General features: G+C 36.9%; 1 protein-coding gene across 3 annotated transcripts in view; it reads left to right on the top strand.

The window, feature by feature from the left end:
- Nucleotides 1-11,580, top strand: part of Slc17a6 (solute carrier family 17 member 6) — a 38,752-nt gene extending 27,172 nt beyond the window's left edge. For all 3 annotated transcript variants that reach the window (XM_063256776.1, XM_063256777.1, XM_063256778.1), the window contains 5 exons: nucleotides 2,422-2,571; nucleotides 7,517-7,649; nucleotides 8,083-8,193; nucleotides 8,583-8,710; nucleotides 9,464-11,580. In XM_063256776.1, coding sequence (XP_063112846.1) covers nucleotides 2,422-2,571; nucleotides 7,517-7,649; nucleotides 8,083-8,193; nucleotides 8,583-8,710; nucleotides 9,464-9,799 — 858 coding nt within the window. In that variant the 3' untranslated portion in view covers nucleotides 9,800-11,580. The remainder of the gene's footprint in view (nucleotides 1-2,421; nucleotides 2,572-7,516; nucleotides 7,650-8,082; nucleotides 8,194-8,582; nucleotides 8,711-9,463) is intronic.
- The last annotated feature ends 9,519 nt before the right edge of the window (nucleotides 11,581-21,099 follow it).

Below are 21,099 nucleotides of genomic sequence, written 5' to 3'. Positions count from 1 at the left end.
ATACAAAATTATTATTATGAATACCATGGCTTCTGAATATTGTGAAGTGTTTTTCTTTGGGTCTGGTTTCTTAGGGAGTGTTTGCTTATGGAGAACAAAACTACAGTTCTATTTCAATAATGCAGATATTTTACTCACGTGTCAATATGCTGTACATAAAAATCAATAATCATTTAATATTATTTTAAAATAATCATTAACAAAATAGTGTTCCATATTCTAATAACTGCATTTCCTTATGCTAAGAGTTGGAAAGTGTAATTCACTGACTGAGGCATCAAAGCCCTTTATAGCTTATACCTCTCTATTTTTTTAAATGCTCCTTTCCCCATTCTAAGTGTGTTTGATTTTGTCTCTGATTTTCTGACTCATTTGCTAGAAGATGCTTCCCTTCTGCATATGATCTAGACAGAAAAGTTGGCCATCCACTGTTAATAAGCACAGTTTGATTTGTGATGAATAAGAAATGTTCCATATTGAAATCATTGAGAAGTGAAGTCTTCACTATTTTAAAAATCATTACATGGTACTTGCTGCATGGATGAGACAGATTGGCGCTAGAACTTTTCACTTCCTGCTTCCTTCTGCTGTTGGCTAGATAATTGCTTTCCAATGGTGGCCAGCCAAGTGGCAGGAGGACATAAAGACAGAGTGGGATTGGTTACGTGGACTCTAATGCTCACCATCACAAACCTTTCCTTTCAGTGAACTAATGGCAATTAGTGGTATAGCTACTTTAACTGTTTTGTGTATAATTATTTATTTTATTTATCCTTTTCACTTCCTTCTTTTCTCCCTCTCCCCATCCCAGTTGTTCTTTCCTTTTGAATAGTTCTTTCCCATTTCACACAATATCCATTGTATATTATGGATCTTATTTACTTTTTCAGCTTCTTACACTAGTGAGACAATATGATATTTATGCATACAAGTCTGATTCATTTCAATTATGAGTATGGGCTCAAGTTGCATCCATTTCCCTAAAATGTCTCAAGTTTATTCTTATTTATAGCTTACTAGTACCTCATTCTGCTTTTAAAGTGATCTTTAAAAAGTTGAACAGAACTGAAAGAGGTTGTACGGTATTCATGACACTGAGGTGGGAGGGTCATGAGGTGGTGACCAGCCTGAGCTAAATAGCAAGTACAAGTGGCACCTCGGGTCGTGAATTTGATTCTTGTCATAATAATGGTTGCAAACAGAGGTGGAAGAGAACTCAGTCAAATTCAATGGTTAGGTGCAAGTGTTAGCCTTATGGGGAATTTGACTCAGTTCTCATCCAGTTTCATTTATGATCAGGATCATGGAGAGAACTGAGTTTGTGAACTGAGACCCTAATGTAGTTGTTCCAAACAAAAAGATTAATTACAGTCACAATAACAAAAATAATGTGGGTCACACGTGCCGGAATAATTACTAAATACATATTTGAAAAGCAGGGAATGAGGAAGAGAGAGGAAAGGGATAAGGGGTGTATAATATTAAATGATCAAAGTACATTAAGGCAAGTGCTGAACTCCCAAGATGAATTCCCTTTTACTCATAAACACTAATTAAATTTTTTTCAAAAAAAAGTGTGGCCCTCCTTTTTTGGCAATTGTCCATGTCAATTAAGAAAATAGTAAATAAAATTATTTTAGGCCATACTTACTTTACCAAACTATGTTGTGGTATTCAAAATAATTGGGAAAATATTTGGGAAGGTGAAGGATATTTTCAGTTCCAAACTATGTAAGTATATCAGATTTAATTTGCAAAGGTAACCATAAGTAAAGTCAAATATTTACATTGCTTATTTTGAGCCTTGATGCTCCTCTGTAAAGCACTTTCCCTGTGATGTGTCTACGATATAATGGGAATGAGTGCTTTAACCTGCCTGTGTGCAGTGGGACTTTTATAGGCCCTCACATTCGGCTGTCATAGAGCATATTGATATCCACTACCTGTCAAGAGAATTTATAGACAGGTAATGGCATGACTAATGCCAAGAGGATCTTGTGATATTTATTCTTTATATTTCCTATCTTCTTCCTACCAAGTATATTGAATTTTCAGTATTTTAAATGAAATATTCCGGTTATTGGAAGGCCTCCTGTGACTGTGGATACCAGAAAAATGCTAAAACATTGTAGAAACTGTAATGTATGTTTTTGGAATTTTCTGTACACTTGGAAGTTTGCATATTCTTAAAGCTGGAGTGGCTTAATCAGAAGAGATTGCTCTCTTATTTTTCTCATTCAGTAATTATTCATACAGCAGAAGCCAACTGGGTGGTGGTTGTAATTATCAGCTCATTATCACTTGCCTACCACCGACTCATATCCCATCATTTGTATTTTGAAAATGTAAAGTATCTGCTATTTCCATTGAAATTAGAAAATACTAAAGATGTTCAAAGTGACTCTCTTTCTGGAATTTCAGAAATTCAAGACTCCATGGAGGAAATTTTTTACATCTATGCCAGTCTATGCAATAATAGTGGCAAACTTCTGCAGAAGCTGGACTTTTTATTTATTGCTTATTAGTCAGCCGGCGTATTTTGAGGAAGTCTTTGGATTTGAAATCAGTAAGGTATGTAAAATTGACATCATTTAAATGGTGGATGATTTTTTATATATATTTAAGTGAATATTTTGTTCTTTTGCTAATTAGTTTGTTTTCTAACCTTCCTGAGTTATTTATTCATTTAAACAGGTAACTAACTGCTGGGAGTGTCCTGCTGTGTTCTGTTGTATGCTGTATGTTGCTTTCTAGTGCTGAAAATGATATAAAACAAATCAGTCTCTGCCTTTTTGGAATATACATCTCAAGTGACACGAGCAATAATGTAGAATTTTTCCTCTAAATAAACATAATTTCTTTTAGGTATCAAGTCAGAGATTATATAACAGTAAGAAAAAATAAAAGGAATTCTATTTAAGTGGAAATGCACTTAGATAATTATCTAACTCATTCTCAGATAGCTGTGCAGCTTTACAAACAATAATCAGAATAATCTCGACAAAACGTTCTTGTACTCTTTTCACCCAATCTGTCAATTTACAAAGCATATATTGAACACGTAGGTGAAACTTTGCGAATGATGCAGAAATGAGAGCCTAGTTTCTATCCCAAAATATTCACAGCTTGGTGGTGTGGACAAAAAGCTGATATCCAGCCCAGAATGCGAAGTGCCACAGACATTAGTTCATTGTTATGGAAATACAATCATTTCATATTTGCTATAAGGACAAAATGAACTTAAAAATATAGTACTATATAGGGATTTAAAATTTAAATGGTCCTTTCCTATTCATGAACAACTTTGTTTGGCTGACCAGCTAGGTAACTGTCATCATTTCTGTTCAACAGATAGGGAAAACAGAAATAGTGGAAATGATTTCAGTTACCTACAGCTGTGGTAGTGGTAATAAGTGATATAATTAAGAGGATCCCTAGATCTTTTGATTTGATTTCCATTTAAATTCTCTTTACATTGCCATTCAAATTCAGGTAGACTTGAGACTCATCCAAGCACTTAGTGAGTGTTTATTGAACGTTCCATCTGTCCTTTTGCTGAGAGCGAATATACTTGTCTGGGGCTGGCAGTCTTCTTGACTTCGTGTCATTACCTAAGTCCAGCAGTGCTCTCTCTTTTCATATTGTGCATCTGTTAAAAAGAATATCTCAGGGCTGGGACTGAGAAATCCTGGATTTAGGGGGAGCTATTCTAAGGGCTCTTTTGTGATCCTGGTTTCTAAGGGAACTGCTTCCTCCCTCTGTGAAAAGAATGAGTGCTTCAGACAGGACTGTTCTCTCTGGACCTGATCGCACATTTCAGGGTGGCCTTTGGGAGCTCTGAGAGGTGTTATACTTCTGCACAAAGGCTGCTGCTGGATGTGCCAGTCGCTTTTCATAACCTGGCACAAAACTGACACTGAGAGGCTATTTGTGAAGCCAGGTCTCACCAGGAGAGCAAAGAAGCCAGGGTATATTAATAAAAGTCTGTGGTCCTGCTGACTGTGCCTCTCCAATGAAGAGAAAATGCTGTGTTAAATCAGTGATACTTTGCCAAACCTAAATATTATAAATCTGTTGATTTGAATCTCCTGTTACATTTTTAACTAAGGGTTGGGATAAATGCTACACTCATAGATTGATCTAGAGATTTCAATTAAATTGGCTTCACTAATAGCCAGGCTAATTGAATGAAAATACTCCGACTTAACTAAGAAATGAGTGAGGAAATGGTGGGGAACAGACCCTGAGCTGTGGATCTGGACTGGTGTGGCTTCCCATCCAGGTTGAACATTGAATACTGAGGAACTCCAGGCCACTTTTGGAATAAGTGGCAACCTCAGGTTTTGTGTCTTGCACTGATGATATTACTATCATCTTTCATGTGTGCAGCAAATTTTAAATGAAATAAAATATTTGCATTGAAAATAACTCTCCCACATCATCATTAAATTGGATATAGCATATATATGTAGGATCTGTGTATTATATAACATGCATTTTTGTATATACTATGTATTAGCTATTTTAGTTATATATACATATAAATTAACTATATGAGTGAACTGTATTAGCTAGCACACATGTATAATATTACATTTTTATGCTAAAATTTGAAAATAGCCCTTTTGAGAGGGTAAGGTGCATATGATGATGAACAAGCACTGTTACGATCAGGACACAGGAACCAGTCAAAGGAGAGGAAGCTTCACATCTTCCAAATTGCATATTTAGAGGAGGAAGAAAACAGTGCTGAGTAGCTGCTCTTTGTTGCTACACAGTCTGTAAATGTTTGAGCAGAATGTAGATGAGACAATGAGATATGTAGTCCAAACTGTGACCCAGAAAAAAAGGGGGAGGTAGGCAAGGTCTCATCCCCTGGAGTCGGTATTATGAACTTGAAACCTTTAAGTTATTTTTGCAAAGCTTCCAAACAAAGAGCCAATTGGCATGTGATTATCATAAATGACGATACTCCAGGAAAGGTGTGATCACTCTCATCGCGTGGCAAGTGATGGGTCATGTCACCGAAAGCTAGGAGACATTTGATCCACTTCCATGGAGCTTTGAAACTTCAGTGGCCGTGTTGAGGTCACACAGAGATGAGAGCTACCTCTTGCCTAAGGAATAGGAGTTTCTAGAGATTGAGATGTGAATTCCATGGGCAGAAGTGTTCCAAAACTTCTGTCTCATTTAGCTTGAAGCTTGTCACCATTCCCTGTATTTCCCTTTGTATTTTGTGACATATTTTGTACAAAAAATGATAATCATATCTTTGGTCTTAGCACATTGAAAGTAATAAAAGATAATAAATAACACGATGTTGGAGTTAAGAATTTTTCAAATGTATCAAATACTACATCAAAACACAAATTAAGTTTTGTGAGCTTGGAAAATGCAGCTGCCCTCAGGCTTTTAGCCTGCCTTTATAATTATTAAAAACACAGTGCAATCAGTCAGTTTGATACTCTTCTGTAATCCCAGCACAAAAGAAGCTGAGGCAGGAGGGATCTCACAAGTATAAGGCCAAGCTGACCTATATAGAGTGAGACTTTGTCTCAAAACAAAAACAATAGCAAGAATTCCATGGCACGTTGTATTTAGAGTGACTATTTTCCAGTGGAGTGACTATTTTCCAGTGGATTTGTTTTACACATTAGTTGCATGAAATATATCTGTTGCAATTAAGAAAAATAACCCATATGTATAGCACTACAATTCTTAATGCTTAAATTTTGGAAATGGCTGATGTGTTCATGAACAGATGGATGGATGAAGAAATGTTCTATTTATATACAATGGAGCCCTACTCAGCTCTCAGGAAGAATAAATTTAAGTCTTTGTACGATATTGGATGCCCCTTGAGTTCATAATGCTAAGTAAAATAAACCAGGTACAGGAGGTTAACTATTCTGTGGCTTCTTTTATATTAAAATCCTAAAATATAAATAATTTTAAAAGCAAAATAAAACTACAAGATAGACCTTTACCACATGCAAGGAGGACTCTTAGATGAAAGGAGAGAGGAGAGGGGAGATGAAGGGAAGAAAAAAGGATTAGGATGTGAATGTGTGTGTTCAACTGTAGACACAGACGATAAATATGAAGACAGTCATGCATCTCAAACATGTACTAATAAAGAAATAAAGAAGCATTGTATTTTTTCAAGCTATTCATCTCAAAAGCAATAATGCTTGCTTAAGGTCAATATATATTATATCTTTATCTCATATTTGCTGAGCCCTTACTAAATACCATATTTGAACTTAACTGAGCATATTCATGTGAATTGTCTGTTTTTGTTTTTCTTCCTCCTGCTGCTGGCATTGCTGTATAAAATTTAGGCCCTCAGCTCAATCTTTGGACACTTGTAGAACCAGCTAAAAACTTGAGTCGAATGACAACCACACACCCATTCTAAATCTCTAAGATCTTCATCTAATAATAGTAATTTTACAGTTTCCTCTGGGTTGGAAGAATTTTTTTCCTCCACATCAATGCTGGCTTAGTCACTCCTTCTCTCAGTGAGTTGTAATAAAAAAACCAACTCCATGAGTGCAATGCCATGTTCTATAAACCCCTGTAAAAGAAAGTAGACTCCTTTGCTAATCTTTTTGGGAAGACTCACTTAACCACAAATAACACCTTGTCAGTACTTAGCATATGCCAAAAATTGTGCTTCAAAGTATACTTCATGAGAAACATTTCTATTTTGTGTTTGCATGTGAGTTTTGCTGGGTCTGTAGCTGTGTTAATACTCCATTTAAATGAAGTTTATTCACACTTCCTGCTTCCCCTGCATCTAGAACTGTGGTCTGTACATAATGAATGGTGAGAGATATGCGCTGCATTGATGCTTGCTGGATAGATTTTAGATTGAGCTAAGTCCCATGACGTCAATTCAAAGACTACAGCACTGCAGAACAGTGAGACTACACATTGATATTTGGCAGCAAATACTTAAAACTCAATAACCGATCTGCATTATCTGGATTTTCACTCTGCAGCAACTACATAAATATTATCAATGTGTAATATATATAATGCAAATGTACAGTTTTTAGTCTTATGAATTAAAAATGAATTTTAAAATGCAGCCCTTCAAGGCATGTCCAGTGGACTTATCCTCTCTGTATCTCTTCCTCCCCACTTGGTCTCCCGAATGATGGCTTTGTGGAAAGACACTGAAGAATAGGAAATGAACACATAAGTGTTGAATCACTCAGCAATAGGACTTGGGATGGTTAATTCATAAGCTCAAAAATTGCTGACTCTTAAGAGCAATAAAAATTTTCTTCCCCAGAAAGATAGAAAGGAATCAAAGTAACTGACTTAGTTTCCATCATTTACTGCATGGGAGTTGCTGCTGGCTCTAGGAATGAGGGCCTGGTCACTTGGAGACAGTCTTTGGCTTTCCTCTGCTCATAACAAGATGGATTCACAAAGCCAAGCCCATTAAGTTCCCGGGTTAGCTACACTCGCGGTCATGTCCATCTCCCTGCCTCTTGTTTATCACCAGGTCGGCATGCTGTCTGCTGTACCCCACTTAGTCATGACAATCATCGTGCCCATTGGAGGACAAATCGCAGACTTTCTAAGAAGCAAGCAAATCCTTTCAACAACAACAGTGAGAAAGATCATGAATTGCGGGGGTAAGTGCACGCACGGTGACAGGTCATACTTCAGTTCAGGAAGGGCTGATGGACAAGGGCCAATAAACTTGCCTGCATGTCCCACTACTTAGCTACATCTGTGCTGTCGTTGTTTATTCCAAATCATTTTCTCATCTTGGCTCAAATTTCCATAACTCTTAGATTCAAATCACTGCATCATACCATTTCTATGTATTGTAGTGAGCAAACTTTCCGACCATTGAAAATGCAGATTGATTTCAGCATTTTCATAACAAAACATGAAGAAAGCTTCCGTGATCTCCAGCATGTATTAGTAGTATTAATGTTTGTGTATTAGTACAGGCTTTCTAGAAATGCATAGGTCTCTAAGTATAAGTGCTGTTAGCAGTTTTACCTCATTGGTCAGAATTGCAAAAATTTCTGAAGTGTTTCCATCTGCTTGCTTCTGAAGGTTTTGGAATGGAAGCCACTCTGCTGCTGGTGGTTGGTTATTCTCATACTAGAGGCGTAGCCATCTCATTCCTGGTGCTTGCTGTGGGGTTCAGCGGATTTGCTATCTCTGGTAAGATACTATTTCTGTACATGTGACATCCTAATTCTGAATGGTGATTCTGTACATGTATAGTAATTAGGCAACAATCAAAGCATTTAGAAAAATTGCTTCATTTGTTACTACACTCTGCTTCCCCAAGTTTATTGCTCCTTCTTTGTTCTTGCTTGTTTTGTTGTGAGGACATCTTCCTGACTGTTCAGCAAGCATCTCATGACTATTGGCCAATAAATTGTATCTCATTCCATTCTCGCTATAATCCTAAGCTAAATTATTGAAGTGTAGTCAATCAGCACATATTATATTCCCAGTATCTTTTAAGGAGTGCTGTGTAACGTTCTAAGTGCCTGCCTTGAAGGGGTGCAGGAGGCCCTGAGTCAATGTTTATGTGTGTGTTCCAGGTTTCAATGTCAACCACCTGGATATTGCTCCAAGATATGCCAGTATCTTAATGGGCATTTCAAATGGCGTTGGCACACTGTCAGGAATGGTTTGTCCTATCATTGTTGGTGCAATGACAAAAAATAAGGTAAGACGAGGAAGATGACAGTTGAAGAAAATAGTAAGAAGATTCTCTGTCATGATTGAAAGAGTTTCCACGCTCCCTTTGACATGCTCTTTCTGGTTCAGTCACCACACTTCAGAGTGGGAAATACACTTGAGGTTCGGAAGGAAATATTTATGTAGGAATTCTGAGACTATTTACTTGTCCAACCAATAAGCAAGACTTTCCTTAGCACCATTTATTTATTGCTACTTAATTATTTATTGCTTTGCTAAATATCAAATTCAGGGTAGTCTTCTACACACCTATTTCTGATATCCTAGATACAGCAAAAATAATTTTTATAGTAACAGCTTATTAAGGTAGGAAGGGAGAAGTCTCTTGTTTATTTGTAAATTTCAATTCAGACACGTTTGCATTTGTCCATGGCGAAATTCTAGTAGCAGCTGTTTGCAACATATGTATCTATAATACTTCAAAGTTAAGGTCTCACAGAAATAAATGATTAGTAAATTAATAGAAAAAAGAATATGAACACCTTTAAATTCAATAGGCTACTGGCAGATTCAGAGTTCTATTTCGGAACATGAATGCTAAACATTCATCTAAGAAATAGTTTTATAGAAAGTTTTTATAAAAGTGTTTGCTTTACATCACCAGCACCTGGATATTCCCAAAGACAGCATTGATGAGAGGTAGGCCGGTAGCATCCTCAGAGGAGATGTGCTTTTCCATAGTGGGGAGTTTCCACTTACAGTCACCTCTTTGTTGCTGCAGTCACGCGAGGAGTGGCAGTACGTCTTCCTCATCGCGGCCCTCGTTCACTACGGTGGAGTTATCTTTTATGCAATATTTGCCTCAGGAGAGAAGCAACCCTGGGCAGACCCTGAGGAAACAAGTGAAGAAAAATGTGGATTTATCCATGAAGATGAACTCGATGAAGAAACAGGGGATATTACTCAGAATTATATAAATTATGGTACCACTAAATCTTATGGTGCCACGACACAGGCCAATGGAGGTTGGCCAAATGGTTGGGAAAAGAAAGAGGAATTTGTACAAGAAGGAGCACAAGACTCATATACCTACAAGGACCGAGATGATTATTCATAACAAAATTAATTACTGGATTTATTTTTAGTGTTTGTGATTAAATTAAATGTGATTGCACACACACACAAATTTAAAAATGTGGTGTAAACATGTAAACATATCAACCAGGCAAGTCTTGCTGTAAAAATGAAGTCAAACCCATGAAATCACCACCAAGTGCAATCTGTAGGAGTTGTGAAATTACATCATTTCCATTCAGGTCCTCCATTCTTGCCTTTGTGATTTAAAGGTTCACTGTAGAAACAAGTAGTCATCCATTGGATTCATAGGAGCTAAACCTCATCACCATGTAACAAAGCACAAACACGTGGCACATCTCGTCCTACAGAAGTTAGGAAGCCAAAGCTGCTTGATCATGCAAAATGCACTTATATATTTGTTACACTGTATTGCAAGATATCCAGAAATCCTGTTTCCAAAAAACAAAGTGATATCCTATTGGCTGCACCAGAAGTTTACAGAATGTAGTGAGTGTGAGTGAGGGAGCTGAGATCTCTCCATGGAGGGAGTATTTTGAGCACCAGCTGCTCGAAAGTTGTACTAGATAATCATGAAGATTGTATAATGTGGGATATTTTGTGATCTGAAGGAATATCTTGCAGTGTTTTATACAAAACGCTGGGGCACAAACACTTATTTTTGTGAAAGAGAACTTGGAAAGTGAGGGGTATGCTTCACGTTCTTCCATTCATTACCTGACAGTATGAACACTTCACATTTCAAGAAATTCAACTTTTCATGTAGCATATCACGTAACTTTTTGCAAAAAAAAAATATAAAAAAGAAACAGACTTTAATGTATTTTTTATTACAACTTTATACTGGTTGTAACTTGCATTAGGGGAAAAAGATATATACACCATAAAGAATCTAATAAGAAATTTATTATGAAGATATAACCCTTCAAATGCAATATTGAAATCAAAAGAAATAGAAAATGGTTTAGATATCCTTCTTCCTTAATAATTAAATACTATATGAATCTTGTGCCACAGAACTATGTATAATATGAAAAGTAAACTTAATAGAGATATTGTAAGTAGACAACTTTATTATTTAAAGTCCCACTTAAGAGATATTTGTCTTATAGGACAGTAAATTATATTAAAATTGTATCTATCTATCTATATATATATATCTGTATATCTTATACATATCCATACCACAGAAACATAATAAACAATCTTCACACAAACCAAAATTAGCATACACCTAATGTTGGGTTAGGGGGTTGTCATTTCTACTTTCATAGAGTCATAGAATTTTAGATGGGGAGGAGGTATTTTGCTTGTCATTTCTTAATATATCTCAACAGGAATTGCAATGTTTGTGTACCAAGCAATAAGTGCAATGCATACAATTTGCTGTCTATAGACTCTTCACTTTGCTTGTGTAGCTGTTTGGGTGGTTGGAATGATTTCTTTTACTTAACAAGTTAACATCAGATTGCTTTATATTGTTCTACAATAATAATGATGCATTTCCCAATTCAACTCAAAATATTATTGGTGTATTTAATTGTCTGTCCTGGATATTTGATCAGTTCATTGTATTGTGCTAGTGACCGGAGGCCCTGCTACTGCAAATACAAAACATAAAGTTTGTTTCAAAATGCAAACCATTCTTGAACTTAAGAAAATAAAAGTACCTTTTGCTTTGTGTCTCAACGTGGTGTAATGTGACCATAGCTTTTACTGTGTTGAAAGCAAATAATGTGGATTGTCATTTTGTTGCAGCAAAAAGGTTAAATAAAATGCTCTATTTATGCTTTTGTAAAAACAGTATATATTAATTTGGCTTTCTTTTATCTAGTTTGTAGCTTTAATGCAAACTTTCCTTGTACATGTCTGCTTTGGAGTAGCAGCCACTTTTCGCCCTTTGGGATTCCATGGAGGAATCTGGCTTTCTTTAGATGATGTGGGATGTGATTCTGTAGCAAGAATTCTAAACTAAGAAATGGGTCTAAGAGTCAAATTGCACCCATTGCTGATAATATTGTCACAGCCACTGCCAAATGTCAAGCAAAATTTGGAAACAAACTTACAAACTGTCAGTTCAATCCTACCTAATTTTCATTGCACACAAAGCTTGTGTTAGGTTCTGCCAATCACGTTTTTTGGTTAGTGTAGTATGTAACCCCACAGTGAGCCTCCAGAGTAGATATTAGCCTGTTCTACATTTACGGATGAAAAGAAAAATGGAAGCATGTAAAGTTTCAACAGCTTTCCCTGGTAAAACAGAATAACCATGTCATGCTGTAATGGTTCAGACAAACCAACTAGCAGTAAGAGAGGCAGCCAGCAGGATGTCTTTGGCATAGGAGGGTGATCTTTTAGTCCCTCATCTTACAGCAGTGTGAAAGGGAACACTCTATGGAAGCTGCATGTGGAGAGTGTGAAGAATCTGAGCTTGAAAAAAATCTTCTTGGGGGGGGGGGTGTTATGGTGTGACTTAATTGATACCACTTATCTAAGAATTGAGAGCACTGAAATTCCTCAAGGGGGACCCATTTGATCAAGGAGGGGATGCAGAGATCCTTATGGATTTTGAAATAAGTTTGTTAGTATTAGTTAGCTAGCTATTAGCATAGTTAGCTCTGCCTCCCTCTCCTTCTCCTCCTCCTCCTTCTCCTTCTCCTCCTCTTCTTTGTCTTCCTGCTCTTTCCTTTTGCTCTCTTTTCTCCCTCCCTCCTTCCTTCCTTTCTTTCTTCCTTGATTCCTGCCTGCTTTTCAGACATGGTTTTCCTCTACAGACCAAGGAAGTCTTAAACTCTCCATCCTCCTGCCTTGGCCTCCTAGGTGCTCAGAATATAAGTTTATGCCACAAAATCTAGTTTCTTAAAATGTGTATTTCTAACGGCTTTTAAAATATTATTTAATGGGCTGGGGATTTCTTGCAGCAGCAAAAGAGCCTGCCTGCCAAGTGCAAGGTCATAAGATTGACTCCTGGTACAAAAAAAAAAAAAAAAAAAAAAAAAAAAAAAGAATTAATTAAATCGATACTTCTTGTTCTCGTCAGTACACTTCCCCATATCCATCACTCAAGTAACCTCGGAGTGTGTGCGTGGAAGTAATGGGATATAGTTTATGTTGTTTCTTCCTTCCAAGGACTTCCTGAAAAGCAGTGATCAGAGACCCAGCCTCATGTTTGAGAAAACTGGCCTGCTGTGTGTTCCTAACTTGATGTGAGGAATAGTGAGACCCACACTTACTTTCTTTAACTCTATAACACAAAATTTATACTTCCTGTGGGAAAATTGTCCTAATGTCTTCCAACATTAACACTGGTCACATTAATTGCTTATAATTATACATTGTTCCTCTGTCCTTTTGACCTTTTTCCTCATTTATCATTTTATACATCTATTATTTTTCAGTTTGCAGTATGCTTTCTCATGTATCAACCCATTTTATTTTCATGTTTGACTTATAAAATCAAAAGTCTCCCTTCGATTGTATTTCTGTTTTCTAGGCATGGAGACCAAGCCTATGAGAGTGTAAATAACTTTCCCAAGATTCCCCAAGCAGGGATGGAATTAGAATACAGATTATTAGACCACTGCAAAATATTTTTATCTTTTCTTTCTAATTTTAAGTCATTTTAATATCCTTCTGACTGTAAATACAGTACTTGGATAGAGCTTCATTAGGTACACATCAGTACTAAAAATACTAAGTGTAATCAAAAGCTCGGCTATCTAGAGAAGCACTGTTAGCTTCCCAGAATCTTTTCTGTGGAAAATCACACAGAAAACTTACTCGTACATTTTAGAATTTGCAACTCTGAAATTATATTTGATTTACTTTTGCGTGTTACGTTTTTTTCACTTAACAGTATGATACCCTTCCTATTTAAACAGAGTTTTAACGTTCAAAATCATTACAAAGCACGACACACCTTCATAAAGGTGTGACATAAAGGCATTTTGGTTAACGATGGGCCACACATACACGGTGGCCCCAGAAAATCAAAGAGGCTGAAAGCTTCCTCCTGCCTGGTGAGGTGCAGCCGTCACAGTGTCAGAGTACAACGTGTTCATTATTTGCGCCTTTGTGTGAGGCTGATGGGAACAAAATCGTTGGGCTCCCACTCTTAGAAAAGTATATGACAGACGACTGAGTTGCAGTACGTATTTGATAAGATCCTCACTGTGTTACTGGCTTATGTATTTACTGTATCGTGAATTTTATTGTTTGGAGTTTACTCTCTGTGGTTAGCAAAGAGTTTACTGTTAAAATAAGCCATGTGGCTCAAGTAGCTTGCTTGGTTAACCAAAACATTGCCTTCCAAGGCCAGGAGGTGTGCCTGACCTATCTGGTCTAAGTTTCTGTAAGTATACTATGCTCCTCACACAAAGTCACCATCACTTAATAGCACATCTCTCAGAACATTTCCCTGGACAGCACGTCTTTTAACATACTTATTTCAGACCTTATTTATGAATGTTTTAATTACTTCCAGTTTGGGCTACTGTAACCAGTGCTGTTATAAATATCTTCATGGGTTCACATCTGCATGCTTTTTCTATACTTTCGTGCATGGGTCGATCTTATCAGCCAAATGCAAAGCCACATATGCATAGCTAGACCTTCTGTAGCCGTGATGGCTAATCATGGTTTATTATTCCTAAATGGGTCTACAGGAAGTGCTACTGGAAATCCAGCTCTTCCGGGGTTCATTTGCTGTCTCCATGGTTTCCTTTCCACTACTTTTTTTGAGCACAATCATCACACAAGACATGGAGGGTGCCAGTTCCCCAGGTGTCTGTCTGGAATCCAGCTGCTAAGAGATACCACACAGATGTGGCCGAGTGAAGAACCTCCTGGGTACGCAGCTCTCACCATTCAGAAGATTTTTCTCAATCCCCAAAATTCCCAAAGGGAGGCTCTTTCCAAGGTGCTTCTCATGCAGTTTGTAAGTGAGGAAATTTTCTTTAGCTTCATCCTCTGACCCCATGATACAAGAAACCCGGGCCATGGGAAAATGAGAATCTACGAAGTCCAATGTAGGACCCTTTAAATGTGTAAGGGGCTTTAGTTCTCTAATTTCTCTGTTGTTTTCCTCCCATGTGTTTCTCATAATTTGTGTAATATGGGCTCCTTCAATTTTAAACACAAGCTGCCACCGAGCTTGTCTTTTGATAGTCATGAAACTGGAAGGACTTTTCACTGTCTTCATCCCAATTCAGTATTTTAGATCTGATTTTCCATTCAGCTGCTGTCAAAAACGCTTTTCGTGAAGCTTGGGCTAATGCTTCTTTAGAGTTTTTGGTGTCATAAAATGCCCAGACTTCTGCAAGATTTCCCGTGAGTACATCTGGTTGCCTAATAACAGCATACCCTGATTGAATAAAACTCTAGGCTTTCCTTAGAAGCAGAGAGAAAAGAAATCTCTCCAGTTTTGCTAAATTCCATTTGAAGACATGTTGTATTAGTGTGTGCCGTCTGTACTGGATAATCCTTGTATTTTCCTGAGTACGAGGAATGCATGTCTGGATGCCTCAGTATGCAGACAACCTTTCCACATGCAAATATACACACCGTTTCCGGTTTCTTTCTCTCTTTCCTTTGTTAGGAAAGTGAACTATGAGCTTTTTGGTTTCTTTGCTATTTGTCTGTCACTTACTCATTTCCACCTGGCTACTGTCTTTTCCTGTTTGCTTAGATGTTATTTACCTTGGATTTTATTGAAAGGAGGGTGTGAATGAAGGGTTCAGGAATAATAATGGAGACACTCATTTAATTTTAACAATAATCTTTGGTGGTAGGAACTATCATAAACCTGGTTTTATACATGAGAGAACTGGGGACAAGGAAAGTAACTTACCTGAACTCCCAAAGGTATAATGTGAAGTTAGATTGTGAGCCCGGTCTGGCTTCCTATCCTAAGGTTTTGTGAATACAGCCCACTGCCAGTAAACACTTGGGTACCTTTGGGAAGTTATTTGATTTGTCTGAGCCTCTGCAGTTTCCATCTATCACCCAGCACTCTAGTACCCAATTTTTAGGTGGTTTTAATGATAAAATCGGTAACATAACATACCCAGCATGTCACCCAGAATTTTAGTAAGTGCTATGCAGGTGCAATTTCCCTATCCTCCTCAACCTATGACATCAAATAAATATAATAAATTAACTTTTAAAATACGATGTCAATGTAGGGTCCTTCAAAACAGGCTCTTTTAGAAAGGCATTTTTACCACTATTATATTACTCAAATCAATTCCTTTCAATATTTTTCTATTTATATTTTATAAATTGTATATGATATAAATAAGTGAATAAGTACTATAAAATAATAATTATGTAACTATAGTACATATTTATAACAATGCACTGTTTATTCTAGTAAGACAATAAAGACATGAGTTGGAAAGAGATGGAAATATTGGAGTACTAGAAGACGTTATCTAGTAAAGCAAAAAAAAAAAAACCCTTCAAATTTGATAATTTTTGAACTTGAAAGAAGATCTAAAGTAAATAAGATAAAATATCACTATTTGTTTGTTCTTGGAGGTTTACATATAAATTTTTATTACATTTTTCGTGTGATAATCTGTACTTTAAAACACTAAAGCAGACAAACTAGATATGACATTTACCCCCAGAAAACACATGTTTTCTAGTACTCCAGTCCTTTCATTATTATTATTCATTTTTTAAACTCTGAGCTGCCAATTGAGATACGGCAGTGATAGCCAAGGACATTTGACAGTGTTTGAATTCATAAAAGTTAATTCAGTAGCCTTGGGGAAATGTTTTTATTTTATAAAGTCAAGGTAGCGGAGGAACTGTCCACGTTTGTGAACAGGTTTATGAATCCAGATGAAGTTCTCCTGCTCAAAGCCAACAAAAGCGAGCTCGCGGTAAATGTCACAGAGGAAGGCATCTTTCCAGCAGATCTCGCCAGTCTGTGAGGCTGCTTTTCAAAGACAGAGAGAACAAAAAGGGGGGTCTATTTCCATCCATGCAGAGTGGAAATTAGCCCATCACTGGATTCAGAGCACATTAACTCTCAATTCTGGTTGCAAAGCAATAGCAGAAAAGCAGAATTGTTATGGTTCGACCCTAAATCTTGTACTTGTGTTTAAATTCAAGGCAAGTTATTTCTCTCAGTGCTGTGGACCTCAGCTTCCCCATCTGTAATACAGAGGAATTAGATTGTCACAGCAGTTTGTAAAAACACATCAACAAGATGAGTTACAAAATCTCAGCTCTAAGATTTTCTAACTTTTTTCTCTCTGTAGTTACTGAGTTCTTCAAGTAAACATGAATGTCATAATTGGTTTTAGAATCCCATTAAATATGAGACTGCCTACACCTTTATTTCTATTAACATTTAAAAAATAATCACCCATTTAAGTCATTAACAGGATGTACATAATAGAGAAATTTCTTTCTTCCTGATGAACTTTTTCATTGATTCTCCTTTGTCCCTAACTTTATTGGGGACATCTTACAGACTTTTACAGAATTTTGAATTTTAGAATCTCGGAAGATACTTTATTGACTTTATATCCTGCAATGAGTTAGAAAGTACAGGTGAAAAATTATGGATCTAAATTCTAATAGTACATTGCACATAACATTTACTAGTTTAATAGAATAATGTTCTAGAATTCTGGAGAGGAAATATATAGATGCCCAGCCTCCTCCACTTTATATGGGAGGGCTAAAACTGTATGGTGAAGTGAATGTTTTTATATACTGGGCTAACAAGTGGCAGAGGGGAAACTTAACTCTACATCATTGAACTAACAGTCTTTATGAGCTAACTAAGGTCATCAGTTTGTCTCAATGAGCAACAAATATTCTTTGAGAATGTGTCACACGGCAGGTACTAGGAACTCAGGAAATTAGAAAGGAAAACAAAACAGATCCTGGGTCCATAGAAATCTGAGTGCTAAATCGGTGACAGAAGATAAAGAGGTGAGTCAATTTTAGAGAAAAATCAATTTTAATTATGGTAGATGCTATGAAACAGAAGTTAGGTCCTGTAAAAAGTTCAAAAAGAACCCTTGACATAGTTTGTAAAATTTCCCCATGGATTTGATTTACATTATGAGAGATCAAGGATGGCTATTAACCTCACTGAGCATGATGAGAAGAGGGTATTAGAAAGAGAAAATGGCATATGCAAAAGTCTAAAGATGGAAAAGATTAATACACACTTTAGTGTTTTAGTGTTCACACAAACAGTAGTGACCAAGAATAATTTTTTGAATAGGTACAACTGCTAACCAACTGAGCATAAATGTAAAGTGCTAAAACATTTTTTTTTCAGGAGCTACATTACTCATCTGTCCATTTTGTTATTCAATATCTTTTGAGTTCTTCTGGCCTGTAGTTAGAATATGGCAACACAAAAATGAGTGTGCTATGGTTTTAGTTTTTGAAAAGTTTATAGTACTGTAGAGAAGAAGAATTAAACAGAAGTGGTAATAGCGTGTCATTAGACTACATAAAAAGGAAACTCATGCATCCAGAATCTTCTATTTGGATAACAAATTCCAGGTAACAATAGATGATTACAAACATTTCTTACATAGGCACACATTTTAAAGAACACTTTTAGAATACTATCTCTCACAATTTGCAATTAGAAATTTGTCTAGGAGTCTTTAAATTTTCATTTCTTATTAGTACTTGTTTTCTGTACATAAGGATTACTTTCCTGATAGGGAATTGCTACATACATGTAAAACAATCTTAACTCTTTTTTTTTTGAACCTTTCTCCTCCCCTCTCTCCATTTCTTGATCTCCTCCTCTACTGCAAAAGTTCCAGCTCCCTCTTTCTTATTATCTATATTTATTTATGATTTTAGGTGTTTGCCTCAAATAATTAAAGGCATCATAGTACGGTGATACATGTACACCCGTGATTCATAATAGCTAAACCTCGGAAGCAGACTATATACACATCAACAGATGAATCGATTAAAATATACATTTATATACAACAGCTTTCTACTCTGCCACAGAAAGGATAAACTTGAGTCATTTCTTTAGTATTAATAGAGAATAACTGGCAGGTATTGGAGTACAAATGTGCTTGGAAGTAGATGCAAACATGGATAAAATGAGTAAGTGTCTTAGAGGTCATACTAAAGTCATTCAAACTTTGCTTTATAGTTGAAATGATTTTAAGTACGGCCTGAGGTGATTTCATTGCCTTACAGAACGTAGAATGGGAGTGGGAAGATAATGGAAGCAGATCCTGTGAGTAGTACCAAAGTAGACAAAAGAGGAGGAAGATAGCATGTTATGGGATTTTTTCTAGATGTCAAGAGAAAGCTTGGTGCATTAACCCCACTCACTTACCACTCAAGCATTTCAGAAATAAGGAAATAATCAAAACATACAGACAAAAGCATGAATGAACCTTTCTTCACTGTGCAAAATTATTCCACGACAGAGTGTTACACTAGTTTCTGGCTTCCACAATTCTGGTTAGAAAGAATCTCACAGAATATTTATCATGAAAATACTCTTTCTTCTCATTTCGTATCACATCTCAAATATCAGTGTTACACACAAGTAGAAGATGAAATGTCAGTGTTGCTTTGTTTAGTCTTTCATACATAGGGATATGTGTATTGTAGTAGCATCCCCAGTTTAATATCTTCCATCAAAAATGCAGGGCACTGAATCCAGAAAACGACAGGCTTAAAGGTAGATTCAGTTTAAGCCGCTGATTATATTCTCACAGTTTTTAAACTTGTTTCCTACGTGATTTCTTTCTTTCCTCTTCACAGTGCATAGGTCTTTATGATGTGACTAGACAGAGACATGAAATCCTGACAGGTCACCAGAGGACTTTGAAGATCAAAATCCATTCTTTAGCACTAACAGGGGACATTGTGAGTGACTGTACTGAAGATGAGTTCTAAAAGCTTTGGAGCCAACTGGGTGACCAAATTCAACAGTCGATAATGTTGACTAAGGCAGCGAGAGAGCATTTGACCTGATTTCACATCACACCTCCGACTTTTCCCAAGCAGAGCTCCCGGTGTAAGTGCCCTCACTTACCAGACAGGCGTAACAGTGTACAGTCTACTGACTTGTGGAATAACATTAAGATTATTTGATTTTTAAGACTGGTGAATCCTTTGGAGGTGCCAAGCAAATGCAAATTTGGCAAATTTCTGTCTGATTAAAGATGAGTAGGTCACTCAAAATGCCTAGTGCAAAAAGGAAGGGTCACTTAGTCCATATGTGACCAAACATTACTTGCACATGCTTTATATGTTAAACACTTTCAAAAAGGTGTCCAGCTATTCCCTACTGTTTGATATTTATACAGATGTTTTGCTAGAAAGAGAATAGAGAATGGCTAATACTCTAGGCTATTCCATATTTAAAAAAAAAAAAGTCAAGACCAGGGCCTTACAGAGCCTAGAAATTGTGCTAATTCAGGCATGACCCAAGTTATTTCTCAATGGAAAATACCCAAGTTGAATTAATCCCAAGAGAGGTGACAATGGAAAGAGTTCTATTTTTCTAAAAGTGAAAATTCTGGCACACATCCTTGGAGGTGAGTGCTTAAAGAGAAACTCTCAAGGGACTGGAGAGAAAGGCAGGGTGGAAGCACCAAATTCCCACGACTTCAGTTAGCCACTTTTTCCTTTCTCTCAACCTTCCTCTTGGGTTCTGAGTTTCACAGCACTTTCTCATAGCCACAGCAAACACAGCTACATGAAGATGCAGGGCCACCTGCCCTGAGGACTCTGAGGATTAGACATTGTTTTGGGTTCTGGTACACGGGGCCTTTCCCAACTCATGGCTGCATGTTATTTCTTTTGTTTCCATATGTTTCTTCCTTATTAGTGCCTATTTACAATTAAATTTATGCTGTTTAGCAAATGAACTTCAGGTGGCATTCATAATGCGTGTCTTGTCATATTTTACCACCATGCCTAGTACCAGACCTCCAACCTAATAAATTCACAACTGAGTGAGAGGATATAGTGACCAATCCAAAATCTGTAAGCTCAGAACATCTCTGTGCTAGTTTCAGAGAGATATCTGAAAAAGTACCATGAAGGAAGTTCTTCAGATGGAGATTTTGCATCTCCTACTGAGGTCAAATGTTTGCCATGCATGCCAGCAGTGTGAGTCTTGTCCCTCTGAAGGTGCTGGATCTGTGGCAGACTCTGACCCAGATTCAGGTCATTCTCTGCCACCATACTTCTAGTGTTGACCCAGAACTCTCACTATGCCATGTATTTGTCTCTTTCTTAGGATTTTCCTTTCCTGTAAGGATACAAGTCACATTCAGTTAGAGTCCTACTCAACAGTAG

The sequence above is a fragment of the Cavia porcellus genome, unplaced genomic scaffold (assembly GCF_034190915.1).
Source record: "Cavia porcellus strain 051 isolate PalLab524CR breed Dunkin Hartley unplaced genomic scaffold, mCavPor4.1 scaffold_9, whole genome shotgun sequence".
Classification (NCBI taxonomy): domain Eukaryota; kingdom Metazoa; phylum Chordata; class Mammalia; order Rodentia; family Caviidae; genus Cavia; species Cavia porcellus.
This window is presented reverse-complemented; position numbering and strand designations above follow the sequence as displayed.